At 64.2% G+C, this 20,443-nt stretch overlaps 1 protein-coding gene across 2 annotated transcripts in view; it reads left to right on the top strand.

Moving 5' to 3' along the window:
* Nucleotides 1–20,443, top strand: part of NACC2 (NACC family member 2) — a 58,766-nt gene that overhangs the window by 14,224 nt on the left and 24,099 nt on the right. The window contains exons 1-2 of one of the 2 annotated variants that reach the window (XM_028515671.2): nt 17,465–18,042; nt 19,348–20,295. In XM_028515671.2, the coding sequence (XP_028371472.1) occupies nt 19,407–20,295 (889 nt within the window). In that variant the 5' untranslated portion in view covers nt 17,465–18,042; nt 19,348–19,406. Of the gene's footprint in view, nt 1–17,464; nt 18,043–19,347; nt 20,296–20,443 lie in introns of those variants that run through there. The other variant, XM_036022421.1, reaches the window with a different exon arrangement.

Genomic DNA, 20,443 nt, shown 5'->3' with positions numbered 1-20,443 from the left:
AGGAGTGCGGGACTGGCCGTCCGTTGGCTGCGGCGTTGCCCAACTCCCACGGGGCAGGAAGCCGCGCCCTCGGGGCTGCCTTGGCTCCTGGGTGGCCGACGGCAGCATCTCTCTGGGGCCCCCGTCTGAGAGCTCACTGGTCCCCCACCCCCGTCTGAGACAGAGTCACACGGGACAGCAGATCAAACGGGGATGCGATGACCCTGGCGGCCTGCTGGACCGCGGCCACAGCGAGACGCAGGAGGGACACAGGCACCCCTTGCTGTGTTGGTGTGTGTCTGTTTTTTTTTTTATCCCGACCCGAGGACACTCTCTCATTGCTTTTAGAGGGAGAGGAAGGGGGAGAGAGAAACGTCGGTGTGAGAAGGAAGCACCGACGGGCCGCCCCCCCCCGCACGTGCCCAGACCCGGGGTGCAGCCCCCCACCCTGCGGAGACGGGGCGACGCTCCGGCCCACCGAGCCGCTCCGGCCAGGGCTGGGCAGGCTTCTGGTCGTTGTCCTTAGTGGGATCCTTCTCGGATCGTAAAGAGTCTCCAGAGGACGTTTTAAGAAGCAGGCTCCGTTGTGTGCTGTTTGATTCCCTGTCCCAGCCGGAGGGGCCCTGGGCTGTGGGCACAGGGGACGGGGGTGGGGGGGCCTCTCGAGGAAGCGCAGGTCGTTGTCAGCAGCCTCCACGGCCCCTGGGGTCGTGTCCAGGGGCCGCCACGCAGTGGGCCAGGCTCTCGGCTGCACGGCCCGCGGTCGGTGTTGGCGCAGAAGAGGCCAGGGTCCCATGGTCAGCTGCGCCCTGAGGGCCGGCGGAAGGCTCCGGGTGCTTGCCGAAGCTTGTCCACGTGGGCGGCTGGAGATGAACTGAGAAGGAAGCGGGAGGGCCCCCCCGGGTTCCAGGACCCGGCCCACAGTCAGGTCTTGCCGACCGGTGCTCCCCGTCGCTGCTGGCAGTGCGGACCTCGGCTGGCAGCCTGTGACCCCGTCCGTGGACCTCAAGGCCTCTGGAGACCTGGCCCCTTCTCTGGGGGGTGGCAGTTGTCCGAGGGCCGGGGCACGAGTCCCTCTGAGTGGATGGCCCCCTCTCTGCCCCCCAGGGAGCAGCAGCCCCCTGCCAGTGAGCGGATGGGTTTGGTTGTTTCGCACGGAAGCTGACAGGGCCAGTCCAGAGGGCTGCGTGGGTGTCACCCAGAACCGCTGTGGGAGGACATGATCGCCGTGTCCCCAGAGTGAGGACCGGCACTGGTCTGGGGCCCCCGCACAGGACCGTGTGACAGTTGAGGTCCCCTGAGTCACACCAGGTCCAGGCTCAACTGGGGGAGGCTGGCTCCGGGCTCCGGCCCGCCACGGAGTCAGAACTGAGGACGGGGGCAGGTGAGCGCTGCTGGAGATCACAGGCCGGGGAGGAGTGTCCGTGGGAGGGGGAGGGGGGACGGCAGGCCCTCCGAGAACCCCAGACAGCGGGCGGGGCAGTCCGGCCTCCTGGGCCGTCTGTCTGTCCTCGGTGCCGGGATCGGAGGAGATGTGGACGGCTGATAAGCAGGACAGTGAGTGGTTTTGGCCCAGCCGGCCGCTGCTCGGAGGGACAGCAGGGTATTTAAAGTAATCTTAGACGTCAGTGGTGCCCTTGTAGGGAGTTTAGCTGCTTCGGGCGTGAGGACCGTCAAGGAGAAGAAAAAGCCCAGGAGGTGACAGTCGGTGCAAAGCGGGACAGTCACTCAGGGAGACTTGGGGCCTGCGGTGGGGGGGCCCAGGGAACCTGTAGGACCCCACCCGCCTGCCTGCGGACCACCAGGCTGGCTGGGCGGGACAGACCCTAGACTCCAGTTCCAGAGAACCACCTTTTAAATTACCATATCAATAAGCCCATTAACACCGGGCTGATTGTAGGCCCCGGGTGGGTCCGTGGGATGGAGGGAGGGGCGTCCTTGATGGAGCAAGGTCACAGGTTCGGTCCCCGGTCAGGGATCACAGAAGAACCAACCCTGAACACACAGGCCAGCGGGGCAACACACGGGCATTGCTGCCTCCCTTCCGCGCTCTCTCCAGAATCAGTCGATAACCATTGTTTAGCAATCAAATTCCGCCCAGACGACAGCCGTCCGGGGCTTCTGTTCGGGCACTGGAAGCCGAGGGGAAAGAGGCCTCTCTCTGTGGCCCCTCCCCGCCAGCCCCCGGCTTCCGGTGCCGCCGCCACTCGGGGGTTTTCTGGCCCCTGTCGCCTGGAACGGCCACTTCCCACCGGGAAACAAAAGGCCTCTCTTCCCGTGGTCGCGGAGACACCCTCCTGTACACGCCGTTCGTTGGCCCTTGAACAGCCGGGGCAGGGGGCTCGGGGCGCTGACCCGTGTGCTGTCGAAAATTCACGTGCAGCCTGTGGGGTCCCCCAAACTCCACTCCCAACAGCCCACGGTTGACCGGAAGCCTTACCAACGGCGTAAACTGCCGATTAACCCGTGTTTTGTCCATCGTCTGGATTTCACCCTGTATTCTCGCCGTAAAGTGAGCTGGAGGAACGAGGGTTGCTAAGAAAAATCATGCCCTGGTGGGTGTGGCTCCGTGGAGTGAGCGCTGGCCAGTGGACCCAAAGGTCGCTGGTTCAGTTCCCGGTCAGGGCACGTGCCTGGGTGGCAGGCCGGGTCCCCAGCTGGGCGTGAGGCAACCGATCGCTTTATCTCTTGCACATCAGTGTCTGTCTCCCTCCTGTCCTCTCTCTAAAAGTAAAGAAATATTTAAAGAAAAAAGGAAAACGCAGCATTATATCTGCACATAATTAGTTTAAAACACCTGTGGGCAGGTGCCAGGCACCGTCCACACCCGTGCTGCTTCAGGGTCACGGCGCTATGGTCTGAAGTCACCCCACTCGGCCACCACCCACGGGACCTCGTGCGGCCCCTGCTTGGTCAGCCACGCCTCTCTAACTTGCGCGGCTGCCTTCTGTCCACCGGGGATCTGGGAGACCTGCTGGGCCCACGCAGACGTCTCAGCCCGCCGGGCAGACCCAGAGCGCAGCCGACAGGGTCCCTGCGTCCTGGGAGCCGCACCCAGATGCACCACAGGCCCCTGACCCTTCCGCAGAGCTGCAGGAGGGTGGTCACATGGCCCGTGATGGGCGCTGCTCAAAGCCAAAGAATTCGTTTTAAAGCTCTGCTCGTTGGTCAGTGGCTTTTTAAAAATATATTAGGATTTTCTCTTTTTTTAAAATATTTAATTATTTTAGAGAGGGAAGGGAGGGAGAGAGAGAGAGAGAGAAAAACATCAATGTGCGGTTGCTGGGGGCTGTGGCCTGCAACCCACACATGTGCCCTGACTGGGAATCGAACCTGCGATGCTTTGGTTCAACCTTAGCCCACGCTCAATCCACTGAGCTACGCCAGCCGGGTTGATCCGTGGTTTGATGCTTATACTTCAACTGGTCTAGTTATCTAAACATTCTCAACAAACTGACATAATTTAGCATTAGTGTGAGGAGTCACAGCAAACAGGGATTTGGGGCTTTTCAAGTTGACACACTGTAGAGCCACACGGTTGCTTTATGGTTTTTTATTTTTATTTTTTTGTACTTTTAAAAAGTTATATTTCTTTTGATTATGCTACTACAGTTGTACTGATTTCCCCCCCTTTACCCCCCTTCACCCAGTACCCCCACTCGCCTCAGGCAATGCCCCACCCACGTTCATTTCCGTGGGTCAGGTATAAATCCTGTGGCTGCTCCGTTAGTTCCCCAGCTGTTCTCCACGTCCCCAGGGCTTCCTAATCCCCTCACCTCTCACCCCGCCCCCTGCGACCCCTCCCATCTCTTTAATTTAACCTTTGGCATTTTAATTCTGATGTGTCTTGGAGGGGCCTCTTTACATCCATATTGTTTGGGACTCTGTGCTTCCCGGACTTGCACGTCATTTCCTTCAGCAAGTTAGGGAAGTTTTCTCTCATTATTTTTTCAGATAGATTTCCAATTTCTTGCTCTTTCTCTTCTCCTTCTGGGACCCTATGAAGCGAATTTTGGAACACTTAAAGCTGTCCCACAGACTGCTTATGCCACTGTCCTCAGTTTTGGGGATTCTTTTTTCTTCTTGTTCTGCGTGGTGGCTGTTTTTGCTTCCTTCTGTTCCAGTCATTGATTTGATTCTTGGCTTCACCGTCCACTGATGTTTCCCTGTAAATTGTTCTTTATTTCAGTTAGTGCGTCCTTCGTTTCTGACTGGATCGTTTTTATGCTGCTGAGGTCCTCACTGAGTTCCTTGAGCATCCTGATCACCAGGGTTTTGAACTCTGCATCTGATGGGTTGTTTATCTCCATTTCACTTAGCTCTTTTTCTGTAGCTTTGCTCTGTTCTGTCATTTGGGCCGTGTTTCTTTGTCTCCTTATTTTGCCAGCCTCCCTGTGTCTCTTTCTGTGCATTAGGTAAAGTTGCTGTGACTCCCTGTCTTGGTGGTGTGGCCTGATGCAGTGGGTGTCCTGTGGGGTCCAGTGGCACAGCCTCCCTGTCACCCAAGCTGGGTCCTCAAGGTGCACCCTTCGTGTGGCCTGAGCACACCCTCCTCCTGCAGTTGAGCCTTGGTTGCTGTTGGCAGGTCAGTGGGAGGGATGTACCCAGGCCAGTCAGCTGCAAGGACTAGCTGTGACCACTGACCACCACCCTCCGCCCTCCGGGGAGGACCAGCTGTGCAGGGCAGGTGGTGGAGCTCAGATGTGGTCTGTAGCTGTCCACTGGATGCACTGGCCCTGGGGTTTCCCAGGTGGTACCAGCCAAGATCAGCGCCCCCCACTACCACCCCGTGTTTGCCTGGGGCCCCCTGCCTGAGCTGTAAGGCAATCTGAGATGCCTGCTCCTTGTGCTGGGCTTGGAGATTCCCAGGGGAATCCAAGCTGTGAATCTGGGCTGCCTGCTGCCATGCTGGGCCTGGGGCTCAGTGAGGCCAGCTGTGCTGATTTTCGAGGATTTAGGAAGTCGTGTATCAGGAGCCAGGTCCATCCATTCATATGGAAAAATAGCTTGGGTGGGTCTGTGAGTTGGGTGGAGCCAGTCCCTGGGGATCTCCAAAGGCGGGTCACACAGTGTTATTTAGCCAGGTCGTTGGAAGCTTAGACACAGCACTGGTCTGCCAGCCAGCTCTGTGTGGGGAGCACTCAGGAAAGGGACAACGGCCTCTGCTGACCTTGATGCCAGGCACCTCGGCCTCCCCCCGCATGCCACGGGCGCCCCTCAAGCTGCCATCTCGGCGCTGGAGACCCGAGGAGGCAGTCTGTGTAGGTGAGTCCGTGTGTGGGTTCCTGAAGGGGAACTGCTTGGGGCTCCAGCAGCCTCCTCCACCGACTCAGTCCCTGCTGGTTTTGCAGCCAGAAGTTGTGGGGACTTCTCTTCTTGGCCCTGGAACCCGGGGCTGGGGGGCCTGGTGTGGGGCTGGGACTCCTTGCTCCCGAGACACCCCGCCTGAATTTCTATCCACCACACGTGGGTGTGGGACCAGCCGCTCTGCGTCTGCGGCCCTCCTAGGTATCTGCATGGGTGTGGGTTTCCCTAATTCCATAGTTGTCAGACTTCTGTTCAGCCCGATTTCTGGCGGATCTGACCGGTGGTGCTTCTACATTTTATTTTACTTTTATTTTTGTTTTCTAAGTAAAGGAAAGGAACTATATTTTAGCTGTGACTTTGCTCTGGTTGTGCAGAGAGGGGCCGGGCTGTGTCTGCGTCTGCTGCCATCTTGATTGGAAGTGAGCGCTTTATGGGTTTTTTTTTTTAAAGCATCATGTTTTAAAATGATTCTGGATTCACGCGAAGTTGTGAAGAGTGCAGAGCCAGGGAATCCAGTGGTGGATCCCTACGGGGAGTATTTTCTGACGGTAAAAGGGAGTGGTGCCTTTCAGGGTATCTGATATCTGACGTCAGGTCTCCTGGAAGGGGCAGTGAAAGACCCTAATCTTGAGGGTGTACCTAAGCCATTTACATTTAATGGGATTATTGCTCTGTCAGGACTGAAGTCCAGTTTGTGCTTTTTTATTCTGTTTGTTCTTTTGTTGCTGTTTACTTGTTTCTCTTTTCCTGCCTTCTTACGGGTCACTTGAACATTTTTCAAAATTTCCTTTTGAAGTGCTGTACTTGTTTTTAAGTAAAGGTTTTTTCGAGCGGTAACTCATACATTGTACAGCCCGCCTTTGCCGTGTGTAAGTCGGTGGTTTTCGGCTCCATAGAGTCCTGCAGCCCCCAGCCACCCCATCGGCCTCACCCCATTTCTCTACCCCCACCCCCACCCCCGCCCCAGGTAGCCCCGGGCCTACTTTGCATCTACAAATGGGCTGCTCTGGACACTTCGTATAAATGGATTCACGTAGCATGTGGCCTTCAGCGTCCGGCTTTTTCGCTTAGCGTGCTGTTTTATTTGAGGCTCGTCCGCGAGTGGCGAGATTCGGCACCTCATTCTTTTTGAAGTCTGAGCGACGGGGTGTGGATAGAGGGGGGTTTGCTTATCCGCCGACCGCTGGTGGACACGGTGGGCGTTTGGCGGTCTCCGCTTTCAGGCTCCTGTGAACAGTGCTGCTGTGGACATTCCGTGCGTGAGTTCCTGCGTGGACGGATGTCTGCGTTGGGTCTTGGGTACACGCGCCTAGGAGTGGAATTGCGCCGGGTCCCGTGGAAGGTCTGTGTTTAACCTGTTGAGGAACCGCCAGCCTGTTTTCTAAAAGCGGCTGCACCGCGCCGGCTCCCACACCTTCTTCATCCGCCGCTTCCAGGAGCGGGCGCGGGTGCGAAGGGCCCTTCCCTTGTGGTTTGGTTGGATTTGCACGGCCCTGCGGGTCGTTTGTGCATCTCTGTGGGGAAAATGTCCCTCCGGGCACCTCGGCCCTTGTAAAGCAGGTCGGTTGTCCGGCTGTGCAGCTGTGCAGCTGTGACGTCAGAGCTCGGGGCGTGCCCTGGACTCGGGTCCCTGGTCGGGAATGTGTTGGCGCGCAGGCGCTCCTCTCCATGCCCCGCCCTCCTCCTGCCGGGGGGCGGGGCCGTCTGCGCGCTGAGCGCTCCCACGAGGAGGGGGGGCTCCCCGGTCTCCCCGCTGTGGTCGCTTGGTCTCGTGTCGTTCAGCTGAGACTCCGTCACGGAACCCGAGGCCACGAAGACCTGCCCGACGTTTTCTGCGGAGTTCTGGCTCTCACACTGAAGTCTCGCGCGTACTTAAGTTGGGCGTCTGGTGTGACGTCGGGGTCCAGCTCGTCTTCGGCACGCGGGTGCTCCCTCGGCGCGGCGCCGCGTTTGGAGAAGAGCGCTCTGTTCCCATCGGATGGTTATGGGACCTGGTTGAAAATGAGCCGCCTGCAGACACGGGGTTCACTTCTGGGCCCCGCCCACCTCTGTGCCACCGACCCCGGTCTGGCCTGGTCCCCGGACCGCACTGTCCTGGCTTCCGCAGCGGACGAAATCGGGAGGGGAGTGAGTCTCCAACTCCGGCCTTTGTGCAGAGTTCGGGCTGCTCTGGGCCCCGGGCGAGCGTTCCCGCAGGAATTCTGGGGTCGGCGTGTCCGTTTCCGCCGAGATGTCAGCTGGGACTGTGATGAGGACTGAATTGCATCTGCGGGTGCATTTGGGGGTGTTCCCGTCCCGACCTGGGTGTCTCTCCGTTTACTGAGATCTTTAGTTTCTTTCAACGAAGTTTTGCCTATCCAAAGTATAAGTTTTACACGACTTTTGTTGAATGCGTTCCTAAGTATTTTCCATTTTTTGATTGGAAATTGTTTACTAGGTTTCACCTTCAGGTTGTCCATCGTGAGTGAATGGAAATACATTTGGTTTTGCTCTGTGGGCTTATGTCTTGAGAACTTGTTTATCCCTGGTGGTTTTTGGTCGATTCTGTAGGGTTTTCTTTATAAAGGTAGCAGTAAAGAGAGTTTTACTTCTTCCTTTTCGGTGACATGTCTTTTGTTCCATTTCCTTGCCCCGTTGCCCTGCCGGGACCCCGGGGGCAGGTTGAGCGTGCCTTGTGGCCGGCCTTGGCAGGGGGGAGTGCCCTCACCCAGTGGCTCGGAGGCGGAGGCCAGCTGTGGCCTCTCCCAGGTGCCCCGAGCCGGTGGCCGGGTTGGGGGTTCTCCCTGCACTTCGTCTGCTGAGCGTTTCTGTGTAGTTTACGTGCTACGCGCTCGTAGGTGGCAGGTGTTGGTTAGGATTACCTGACAGGGTTTAAAGCAGCGTGCTCGACGAGTGGAAGCCTAGCAAAGTTAATTTTTTTAATCTTCACCGGAGGACATGTTTGTTTATTTTTTGGGGGGGAGAAACAATGATGTGAGAGGGAAACATCAGTCGGTTGCCTCCCGCATGCTCCGGGACCCAGGGTCGAACCCACAACCCTTTGGTGTGTGGGACAGCGCTCCAACCCACTGGACCACCCAGCCGGGACTAACAGTTAATTTTGATGTCAGTGTGTCTGAGTTGTTCAATGTAGCGGACTGTGTCATTTTATAGTTTTCCCCGACCTCGGGCACCGTGGAGGAGAGAAGCGGGCTTCTCTGCCCGGCGAGCCGAGCAGAGCGAGGGATCGGGCGGCCTGTCATCCCGAGAAGAGCACGCCGATGCTGGGGACGGAGCCGGCCGGCTCGTGAGTTGGGGGAGACGCCAGGCTGTGTCTTTGACCCCAGTGATCGAGGCGGCCAGATGCGTCCCGGACACCCCCTCAACTGCGGGAATTTGGGGTGCCCTATGGAAAAGCCTTTCAAGCCAGCAGCACCCCCCCCCCCACAGATGCTCGCTTAAATTATTAGAAGTTCCACCTCTGTCCTGGGAATTCCGGAAATACTCGGTTTATAAAATGGCTTATTTTCTCTTGGCCTCTGAGGATGTGGCTCTTTGAGAACTTCCGTGAGTCCTGCAGCCCTTTAGGGGCAGGAACATGGAACCTGCCGCTGGCTGGGTGTGACGGCGGCCCAGGCGCGCCCTGATCCTGCGCTGTGGCCCCTGTGGGAAGTGAGCGCTCCCCTTTGGAAGTGAGCGTGGGGCAGCTCTCACCTCCTGGGCCTCTGAGAGGCACCCGCTTTGCAGGGGACGTGAGCTGTTTCTTTGACGCACCGATGACCCAGCTGGGGGTTGGGCTGCCCCTCCTCCACCCCACTCACCGGTTCCCAGGTCTCCGGGCTCCAGACCCAGCCCGGTGGTTCGGGTCCTCACCGCGGAGCCGAGACGTGGCCCAGCCACGAGTTCCACAGGACACAGAAGGACTGACGGACCGGGCTGACAGCCAGAAACAGACTCAGTCCTGGGGGGAAATCAACCACAAAAACAGAAAAAGGCGGTCTGCCGAGGGGAGGGCTGCGCCCCTCGGGCTCTTGGGGAGCGAGCCTTGGCGGGTGGGGGTGAGCCCTGAAGCCGGAGCTGCCTCTGGGAGGGCGTCTGCGGGCACCGGCGGTGCCGTGCGGACACGTTATAAGAAGCCCGACCCCGGATGAGTATAGAGTGAGCGTGTGTCAGGGGCGGACCGGAGGTGGGGCAGCAGCTGGGAGGACACACACCGAGGCCGGACCTAACCGGCCGCTGCCCACAGGGCAAACCCCGCCGTCTTTGGGGCTGTCCCTTCTACGAAGAGAGGTCTTTGCCTTCCTCCTGGACAGAAGGAGTGCGTTTGCAGGGAGCTGGACGGAGCGGGGGGTGTGAGTCGGGGCGGCCCTCCGGGCAGCGGCTGGCCCCAGCGATCCTGTGGGCGGCGGTCAGGCCATGCTTCCCCACGATGCTCAGGGGACAAGAGGGCACATTTGCTTCAGTCCCAGGCGTGCGGTGACTCTCTGACAGTCCCCCGCCACCTGTATCTCACGAGCCCACTCCCCCCCGTCCAGCCGCCCTCGTGTTCGGAGCCTGGCAGGGCAGCACCTCGGACCGGCCCTTGGCCGGCCTGGCGGTGCCGGGGCTGGCGTGGCCTGGGCTCGCCCTGACCCTCTGCTGCACCCATCGTGCTCACCCCCCACCCCCCACTCCCCGCTGTCTCCCTGCTGCTCTGCTGACCTCAGAGTGAGGGAAGGGGCTGGCCCGTGCCCTGGGTCCCTGGGCAGCGGACCCCTGGGCAGCGGACCCCTGGCCTGGGCAGCTGGCTGGTGGGAACGAGCAGGGGAGGGCTGGGCTCCCAGGGGCCCGAGGGCTGGCGAGGACGGTGCTGGGGCCTCTGAGGGTCTTCGGGGATCGGTGCCCACCCAGCTGGTCGCTGGTGCCTTTCATGCGGGAGCACCGTGGCTGTCCATCTGTCTGTCCTCTGTCCTGCCGACACCTGTGAGGCGTGGTGAGCACACATGGGCCTGGGCCAGATCCTTGGGGACCCACTGAAGGCCTTGCGCCCCCTCACCTCAGCCAGCCAGCTGGTGCTGGGGGTCCTGGTCCTTTCTAGCGAGGGTCCCGGGCGGACCTGCTGTGCCATCCCCTCCTTGGGCCTGGGTTTCCAGAGTCTGTGTCTGCAGCCCCTGCCTCTGGGCTTGGAGGGGAGCAGCGGCCAGGCTGCGCGCTGCAGCCTGGTGCCTCTGGCACCCCCCGCCCCCACTTCAGCGCCGGGGAGGCAGAGGCGTGGCCTCTGGGGGCAGAGAGGGGTCCCCCGCAGCTGTACCTGCCTGCCTTGTGGAGAGAACCGCCCCCGCCACGTGTGGCTGACACCCCAGGCCATAAAGTCGGGTGTGTGTCTCTGGTCTTTGTTTTTCGTATCAGTAATTGTCCTTTATGGCCTCTGGTCCCCAGCAAGCTCGGGACACCCTCCCTGCCTTGACGCAGGCGCCTCCGCCGCCCGGGCTGCGGGGAGACTGGTGTTGTGGCGAGGAGCCTCACGCTGCGGCGCGGGCACATTTGTGTGTAGCTTTTATCCGGCCCCCAGGATTCCTGCTGCATTATCCGTGTTTCCTTTAATTTGTGGGATTTCTAGTAAATGGGCTTAAAAATAGGTCTGGGCACGGTGCCAGGCAGATGCGGGCAGCCAGCAGGCTTCTCTGCGTCTCCCTGAGGCAGAGCGGTAACCCCGTGTCCCTCGGCCGGCTGGGCCTCCTGCGTCCCCGAGGCGGCCCCGCCCCTGCGCCCCAGGGGGAGCCGAGGGAGGTGGCGGCGTGCAGCCACGCTCTGACACCTGGGCCGGACGTCAGGCCGGTCCGGCCGGCGCTGGGGCCCAGGGTCAATTGGTGCCGGGTTTGGGGTCTGTGCTAGGGGCTGGGTGGTGCGGCTGTGAGGCCAGGTGAGTGGAGGGCGGGTCACTGGCTGTGGATCGCACTGCCCACCTGCCCCCCGGGGGTGGTGCACCGGGCGGTGCTCTGCCTCAGTGCCCCCCCCCACCCCTGCTGGTGTCCCAGCTCCAGCTGGGTCCACAGGGGCCCTGAGGTCTGTGTCAATGTCACCTTGGGGTCCCCGTGGGCAGGGAGATGGAGACAGTGCCTGCCCGGGGTTGACCCACACGCAGGATGGGGGCCCGGGAGCCGGCCCCTGTGTGGGGTGGGTGGCTGGGTATCCCAGATGGGGAAGGAGCCCCTTGGGAGAAGGCAAGATGGGGTGGCCGGCCCCAGGGGGAGGGGTGGCCATGTCCCTAAGGTGCTGAGGTTGTCCCTTCTGCCCCACACTTGACTCTTGCCGAGGGCCACCGTGGCGTGGCCTGGGACCCCACTGCCCCACAGCCACCTGGCCGAGCCCGGGGTGGGGGCCGGCGCGCTGCGGCCCCGTCTCGGCCTCCACGCCCCCGCCCCCCGGCTGATGTAGTGTTTGTGTGTCGGCCTGATTTACATTAGAGTTTTAAGCATAATTAGAAATGCAGGGGAGCTTTGTGTGTTACCTCGACTATTTATGGCAGGGTATGCAGATGAGGGGAGCGATGAATATTAACGAGGGAGTGTGTGCAGAGCGGCTGTCAATAACGAGCCGAGTGACCCAACAGGCCCCTGGCTCACCCCCCACCGCCCCTCCACCGGGGCCCTGGGGTGCGCTTCCGGGGCCCCCTCAGGCCCACCCCAGGGGAGGGGGGCCCCAAGGGGAGTCAGCTCCCTGTGGCCGGCTCGGCCTGGGCAGCCTCTGCTGACATCACCTGCACCCCCGGCGCACCCCCCGACGGAGCGTGGGGTTGAGGGGGACCCTGCCTCAGCGATAAAGGAGGCAGGGGGGGGGGGGGGGGGGCCCGTCTGCACGCAGAGCCGAGCCGGCTTTTTAAGTTATTAAACTGTGCCCCAGGGAGACACTCCTCAAGCTTTCGTTATTTAAATTACAAATAATACGGGTGAGGGATTGTCGGGCTCTGCTCAAAACACCGCCTCGGTCTCGGGAAACCTTCCGGAACCCTTCCGTGGCTCGTGCGTGGACTCGGTGGGTCTCAGGGCTGGAGGCAGGGACCCTGGGGGGTGGGGGGGCCCGGGCGGGGGGTGGGCTCTGGCTGGGCCTTCAGCCCCTCCCTGCGCCTTCTCCGAGCGACCACGCCACCCCCACCCACGCTCGAGTCAAAACATTTGAGAGTGGAGGGCGGCAGGTGGCTGTGCCCAGCGGGCAGCGTCTCCCTCCGGACACGGGCTCGGCCTGCCCACAGAGACCCCCAGACGGGACCCTCCCTGGTCAGAGCTCACGGCGGAGGCCGCGGGCTGTGGGACAGGGGCCTGCTGTCCCATCTGATGGGGCGCCCACCAGCTTGTGCCCAGCCCCGTGGTTCCGTGGCTGGGGGGTCAGATGGCGCCTGGCTGTTGGTGGCTTGCTGGCTGCCCCAGGCCCTCGGGGCTGAGGCTGGGGGTGTCCCATGGGGCTGTCTCCCCGGTGTCTCTGAGGAGCAGCCCTGGGGTGGCGGGGGCGGCGGGGGAGGCCCCGGGAAGCACATTTCTGAATCTGCAGACTTGGGCATGCTGCCTTCGCCGCCGGGGAGGAAAGCGTCCAGGCAAACACTCGTTGGGGCAGTCGACGCCGGCCCTCAGCTGGGAGGCCGTGCAGGCTGTGGTCTGGGCGGAGGCTGCCCAGGTGCCTGACCGGACGCCGGGGCCTCTCACCTCTGCCTCTCAGGCTGGGGCACGGTGAGCCAGGGCAGGGTCTCAGGGGTGGGGCCCCAGGCCAGGATGGGGGAGCCCCGAAGTTTCAGAGGCTGGTGCCCAGGGGACTCCGGAGCAGCCAAGTTCAGAGGCCGGGGCGGGATGCTTATCTCTCTGCAGCAGAGTCCTGGCGGCCGGGGCCGGTCCGGGCCTCTGTGGCCCTCGAGTCCCGCAGTGCCCGTCCTTGCTCTCTGCACGAGGCGGGAGCCTGTCCCGGACGCTGGGTGTCGAAGGCAGGGAGCCAGGGCGGGGGGTGATGGGTGCAGGCCTCGTCCCTGAGACCTCGGCAGGAAGCTGGGGGCCTCTCAGTGCCTCGGTCTCCTTGTCTGCACCCGCCTGCAGGGGTGGGTGGGCTTTTGGGAGACAGGCACAGAGCCGGTGGGGTCCCTGGTTGTTGAGGACCCGTGGGAAGGGGCTCCTGCCAGCCGCATCCCACTCCAGAGCGCTGCTCCTGCCCACCCGGCGCTCGCTGGGCGGCTGGCCGGCCGGCGGGCCCTCCATTAGCCATGAGGACGGTGGTGGCCCAGCTCTGCTTTGTGGTGCATGAAAAGTTTAATGCGAACCTGAGGCCCGAACCAGGTAGTGCCTCACCCGGCCCCCAGGGGCCTGGCACGCCTGAGCTGGGCAGGGGCAGCCTCTGTGCAAATGGGCACCGTGACGCCCGGAGGGTCCACCCCCCGCTGCCCCCCTCTGCCGTGCATTAGCGGGCGGGCGGGTGACGGGGTGCTCGCAAGCTTCCCTCCTGCAGGCTGTTAGCTGGAGCCTGTGCTGGGATGGAACAGCAAGGCAATTGCTCTGCAGGCCGCTGTCCAAAGTGAGTCCCCCGCCCTCCCCGCCACCGCCGCCAACAGTCTTCACGCAGCAGCCGCCGTGTGTCCGATGCCCGTGTGCTCACGTGTGTCCATGCTGACTCACAGGGTCGCTGCCGCCTCCCTGCTGGACGGACACCGTCCTGGGGGTGTGCCTACGGGGGCCTCGCCCCCCACCCTCGGGAGCTCCTTGGCTTCTGGGCGGCGTCCCTGCAGCCAGCCTGGCCTGTGCTGGGGCAGCAGGGCCTGGCCACCAGGCAGGGGCCGCCCCGGGGCCAGGGCACCTGACGGGGGGGGTGGGGGGTGGCAGGGGCGGTGGGTGGCGAGGGGCCCTCCGCTCTCTCCAGCCAGACCGCTCCCCGCTGCACCTGGCTCCCTCCTTCCCCTGCTGCGGGGGATTTTAACGGCCGTGCGCTCGCCCAGGTCCAGGCCTTTATTAGATTGGTCAAATTAAGTCCTGCAGAATCATTTTATTTGATTTAATTTATCCCGCCTCCCTTGCCCACGCCGGTGGTGATCCCACAGAAGTCGGACGCTGCGTTCCCGTGCCCTGCCGTGCCCTGCCGTGCCGCCGCCGCCACAGGAAGTGGTTGAGCATCAGGGGGCGCAGGGAGTGGGTGGGAGGCAGCAGCGGGCCGTCCGGCGGGGCTTCTGGGACTCTGGCCCCGGCTGACCTCTGGGCCCTGCGTGTCTGCGTGTCTGCTGCTCCTGGGGCTGGCGCCCTGTCCCCTTCCTGCAGGGGCTGGGGGGGCTCTGGCCGACCACCCCGGTGCCTGGGGACAGTTCAGGTGCCCGGCTGCTGCCCAGAGGGAAGGTCCTCGGGGAAGAGACCTCCTGGCCACCCGCATTTTCTCCTTCGGGGGTGGGGGTGGGGGTTCTTGGAGCACAGTTGGGGGTGCTGGACTCCGGCTTTGCGTTGTCCGCGGGGGGTCCCCTTCTGAAAGGGCCTTCCCAGGGGGTGGGCTCCAGGGTACAGGGGCTGTGAGGGCGGCCACGGGGGAGCAAGTCGGGGGCCCTGCCTGGCTCTTCCAGGCATGTCGGGGCTCATGCAAGAGGGACACAGAACGGGGTGTTGCTTGGGAAATGAAGTGGGGGGGACTCGGAGGCACAGGGGGACAAGGTGGCCCCGGGTGGGTGGGCGGGGCCCCCCCAGGCAGGGAAAGGTGAGGAGGTGCCCCCCTTCCTGTCAAGCGGCCCCAGCGCCCCCGCCCGCCCGGCCCCAGCCCCCTCTCCCCACTGGCTTCCGCACAAGGGTCGGCCCCTGGCACGGCCCGCTCTTGCGGGCCCCGGGCGCGTAAACCAAGCCTTTATTTTATTCTTTTCTCCTAAAGTTCAGCTTTGTTCCCGCCCCAGCCAGGGCTTCTAAGAAAGCAACCTAAAACCGCTCCCATGGGCCTGGCCGCGGGGCGCCAGCCTCGCCCGCGCAGGTGGCGTGAGGACACGGCGGCGACAGTGCCAGTTGTCCTCGCTCCCCAGGGGCCCGGGCGGCCTCGTCACCTTCCCGGGGAATAATGGTCCCTTCTCTGGGCGAGTGGTCTGGCCCCGGCCCCGGGGTGCGGGCCCCTGAAACGCAGGGCCCAGGCAGGCCCGTGTGTGTGTGTGTGTGTGTGTGTGTGTGTGTGGTGACAGAGACACCGGCCTGGACCCTTGCCCTCCTGTCCAGGTCAGGGCAGGTGACAGCTCACCAGGTGGGGCGTGTGCCTGCCCCAGCCTCGGGCTTTACCAGTGTCGTCTCCCTGGACACCCCCTGCCCCCCCATCTCCGCCCAAGGCTGCACCTGACCCCCGGCTGACAGATGAGCACCCCGGGCCCTGTGTCATTTACTTGGGGCCACGGGGCGTGGGTGTGACATGGCTGGGGCCGGGTCTGGCATGTAGGGGTGGCACCCAGTGGGACCCGATGTTGGAAGGAGCAGGTGCCCAGGGCTTTGTGCTGCCCCCACTCTGCATGTAGCACCCCACCACCCGGCCTGCCCAGCCCCGGGCCGCTGGGACCCCAGGGGAGCCAGCGCAGAGCGCACCTTTGCTGACCTCTGCACACCCCAGCCGGGCTGGGTGCCCCCTCCTCGTTATGACTCAAGACACCCCGGCCTGGCTCCGGTGACCCCGCTGCATTAGCTGGGAGGCCCCGGCCGTGAGCACTGTGGGTCTGAGGGGGCCATTTGGCGGCCCCTCCCCCCGGTGCTGGGAGTTGCGGGCAGCGCAGCTGCGTCCACTCACTCTCTGCAGCCCCACCCCGCATTAGGCTGACCGCTTGCTGGGCCTTGCGCAGACACCCAGTCTCGCTGAGCTCACGGGGGCCCTGGGGAGCCCCCAGGTGGTGCGCGTGCAGCCGGGGCCTAAAGGTTGGGGCTTCTGTGCCGGGGAGGGAGGGCTCCTGTGGGAGCTGGTCGGCTGGGTCCTGCCCCTGCCCTGTGAGTCCTGCCCTCAGGCCGGGATTGCCCCTGCTCCCCCATCCCTATCATAGGTCTGTCGTCCCTCAGTCTCGGGGTGTCCCTCTTGGGGTGTTTCCTGATGTGGCCCTGGCTGGCCGGCTGGGCCTGTGGGACAGCCCCCCAGTGCCCCGGTCTTTGTCTCGTGTGACCCGCCAGCTGTCAGGAGCCCCACGTAGGGGACTCAGAGCCACCCACCCCGCCGCCCACCCCCAGGAGCCTCTGCGGGCTGCTGCTTCTGAGATTCCCCTCACCTGGATTTCCCCCGCCCCATTCACCTGCCCTGTGTCTGAGCCTGCAGCGTGTGGATGGGGGGACACCAGGTGTGTGGGGGGGGGGTGGGAGGGGGGCTGCTCCCTGCCCCCTGGCTTCCTCCCTGCCCCAGCCACTGAGGTGAATGCTCGGGTGATGGCAGGGGTGTGTCACTGTGGGGGACCAGACCTCGGCCACCTCCAGGCTTGACCTTGTCCCTTCTTGCGGGCTGCATATGCTCTTCCTAGGGTCACAGCGGGTGGCAGGTGGGGAAACAGGCTGGGCGGGACAGTGGTTTGCCCCCGGGGCGGCACCATCCGGCAGTGGGAGCTGCAGCCTAGAAGGAGGCGCCCCTGCTCCCGGGCAACACGGCCCCGGCCACCACCACGCAGAGTGAGCGCCCCACCTCTCTGCAGGGAAAGGCTCAGGGAGGCCAGGCCCTGTGGGCCCTCAGGGCAGCCCCGCCCACTCTGTTCCCCCAGCGGGGGGGGGGGGGGAACATGGGGTCTTTGCTGCCGTCTCCACTGGGGCAGGTTCCTCGGGGGCTGGGCTGCTCCTCTGGCGGCTCATGGTTGACGCATGAAGTTGCTCTTCTTTAAACTCTGATCCGGCGGGGGTTGGGGCTCAGGGGGACCACCCTGGGCTGGTGGGCTGTGAGTGTGGGGCTTTGCTAGCTGGGCCTGCGGCTCGGGGACCCCAAGGAGAAGCAGAAATGGGAGTTGGGGCCCCTCGGGGTGCCAGCCTTGGCCTCTGCATCCACCTGGGCCCCCACTTCTGCAGTGCCCACCTCAGTCTCTTCTCCCCTTCTACCCCCCCCCACCCCCTCCTTGGCCCGGCGTCTGTCCCGTCCGCCCCACCCCTGGCCCCCCGGCCCCCTCGCCCGCCCGCCCGCGGCCCTGCCAGCTCCGCAGACTGTTTGGAATAGTTTAAATGCTTTGACACCCGGGCTGTGCTGGATGGCAGGCGGCAGTTTACTGGGCAATTCATATGCAAAACTGCACTATAAATTTCCAGGCTGGCTCGGCCGCCCGGCTCCGCGCGGAGCGGCTCTCCGCGTACAGTACAGTATTTCTGCCATCTTTGTTTGCATTGCAGTGAGTCATCAAAAGTCTGTCTTGTACCAACACCCGGAGCCGCGCATTCCTCTGGCACCGGCGCTCCGCTGTTTTCAGAGCCGGGGCCGGGAGCTGGCATTTGCCTCGGCTCCCGAATCAAAGGCAGCTATTCATCCGCGGGAGCTGCCTGCATGTCCGTCTGCATCCGGCCCCTTCATTTAGATGCTGCGCGCTGCCCGGGGGAGCCGCCGGGCCGGTGCAGCTGAGCCGCGGCCGCCCAGCCCAGCGCCGAGACTCGCTGCCCCCCTCCCCCTCCCCCTCCCGCTCCTCCTCCTCCTCCTCCTCCTGCTGCTCTCCGGGCTCCTCGCGCCCTCCCCGCCCCAAGGGCTCCCGCTCCGTTTGCTGCATTCCCGGAGCAGCTGGCGGCTGCGGGCGGCCGGCGAGCGGGCGAGCCTGCCCCTGCCAGGCTGAGCGGGCAGTGCGTGCGGGGCCACCGGCGGCGGCCGCCAAAGGTAGGTCTCCCCCTCTGGCCAGTGCCACCCCGCCGGGCTGGCAACTTCTCCGCAGCGGCAGCAGCAGCAGGGGCACTGCGGGCCCTCCCCCGGCGGCGCCCACCTGCCGAACTCCGGCGCGGTCCCCGGCGCTCCGCCCTCGCGCTGCCCCCCTCCGTGGGTCGCCTCGCGCCTCTGCGGCCGGCACTTTCCTCCCGCGGGACAGAGCGGCCCTTTGTGCGGCTCCCAGGGCTGTGCGGAGTTAAGCCGGCCCCCCTTCCCGGAATCGGGCACGGGATCAACAGTGCCAGAGCCCGTCCGCGGCCCCGGGGCGCCCGGCGGCGTCGCCAGCCCTGGCCGGTCCCTGCTCCCCGTCCCCCTGTAGTCACCTGAGCTCGGAAGGAGCCGGAGGGATCGGCCCGAGATGGGAGCTGGGGTGGGGTGGGGGGGGCTGCGCCAGGCTCCCTGCCGGCCCTGCAGCCGGGTCCCTAACAGCGGCCACTCGCTTGGGGAGCTCCGCTGGCCCTGGAGGTCCCCTCTGCAGGACAGGGAGGGGGGCAGAGGTGGTGGAGCCTGAGCCTCAAGAGTTCTCCCATTTCACTAACTCCTCGGGCACCCCCCTCTGCACTCCCCCCCACCCGCCGCACCGCCCGGACCCTGCACTGCTTCTCTGAGAAAACAAGAAGAAAAGCAAACTAGAAACCCGGAGCCTGGGAAAAGACCCCGTGCGGCACCCTGCGGGTGGGGCTGGCCAGCACCCTGGGGGTGCCATGCCCCTCACTCTGGGTCTCGGCCCCTCCCTGGGGAAAGGCAGCGAGGGGCTTCCCTGCTGCTGTGAACTTTTTCTGGGGAGAAGAGTTGTGGGAGCCGGCCTGAGCCTGCCCGCCCCCCTCCCCGCTGCTGGGGGTGGGTGGCCCCGTTCCCGTCCTCCTGTCCCCACTGCGGTGCAGGCCTCTCTCTCTCTCTGTCTCCTGCTGAGATCAGTGTCTCGGGCCGGCCTGAGGCTCCGGCTGCCCCCTGAGGGAGTGGGGTGCTCTGGGGGCTGCCCAGGGGTGGTGCTGGGCCTGTTCTGGCTGAGCGTGCGGCTCTGGGCTTCTGGTGTCTGGTCCAGCTCCGAGCGTCGGCTCTGCCTGGATCGTGTGTGAGCGAGGTCGCCCTGAGTCCCGGGGACCGTCCTGGCCGGTGGGGTCTGGGGGGCGCTGACAGGGATCGCGCCGGGGCGGAGCATGTTGTAGGAGGACGCACGGGCCTGGCCCTTCGGGGCGGAGGGGGGTGCGGGGTGTCCAGGAAGCTGACCGCGGTGTCCCCCGCCTTCTCTCCCCCCAGATGTGCCCGCTCGGGCCCCTCCCGCGCTGAGAGCCCGAGGCGCCACCCGCCCGCCCGCCATGTCTCAGATGCTGCACATTGAGATCCCCAACTTCGGGAACACCGTGCTGGGCTGCCTCAACGAGCAGCGCCTGCTGGGCCTCTATTGCGATGTGTCCATCGTGGTCAAGGGCCAGGCCTTCAAGGCCCACCGGGCCGTGCTGGCCGCCAGCAGCCTGTACTTCCGCGACCTGTTCAGCGGCAACAGCAAGAGCGCCTTCGAGCTGCCGGGCACCGTGCCGCCCGCCTGCTTCCAGCAGATCCTGTCCTTCTGCTACACGGGCCGGCTGACCATGGCGGCCAGCGAGCAGCTCGTGGTCATGTACACGGCCGGCTTCCTGCAGATCCAGCACATCGTGGAGCGCGGCACGGACCTCCTGTTCAAGGTGAGCTCGCCCCACTGTGACTCGCAGACGGCCGTGATGGAGGACGCCAGCTCCGAGCCCCAGAGCCCCTGCACCCAGCTGCAGCCGGCCGCGCCCGGGCCCCCCTACGTCGTGTCCCCGTCCGTGCCCATCCCGCTGCTGACCCGCGTGAAGCACGAAGCCGCCGAGCCGCCGCCGCCGGCCGCCGGCCCGGGCCTGGCGCCCAAGCGCCCGCTGGAGTCCGGGCCCCGGGATGGTGCCGCGGTGGCGGCGGGCACCGCTGCTGTGGCGTCCGGCGCGGCTCCTCTCAAGCTGCCCCGGGTCTCCTACTACGGGGTGCCCAGCCTGGCCACCCTCATCCCCAGCATCCAGCAGGTGCCCTACTCCCAGGGGGAGCGGACCAGCCCGGGGGCCAGCAGCCTGCCCACCACCGACAGCCCCACCTCCTACCACAACGAGGAAGACGATGACGACGAGGCCTACGACACCATGGTGGAGGAGCAGTACGGCCAGATGTACGTCAAGGCCACCGGCAGCTACGCAGGTAACGTGCTGCAGCCGCCCGCCCGCCAGCAGGTGTGGACGGTCTCCAGGCCCTGTGAAGGCACGAGACACGCCCGACCCCTTCCCGGTGGGGCTCCGAGCCTTGCTGGGACTTCAGGCGGATGGGGTCCAGGGCATCTCGGGAGGCT

The sequence above is a fragment of the Phyllostomus discolor genome, chromosome 3 (genome assembly GCF_004126475.2).
Source record: "Phyllostomus discolor isolate MPI-MPIP mPhyDis1 chromosome 3, mPhyDis1.pri.v3, whole genome shotgun sequence".
Classification (NCBI taxonomy): Eukaryota; Metazoa; Chordata; class Mammalia; order Chiroptera; family Phyllostomidae; genus Phyllostomus; species Phyllostomus discolor.
Note: the sequence above shows the minus strand (reverse complement) of the source record. Positions and strands in the feature narration are given on the sequence as shown.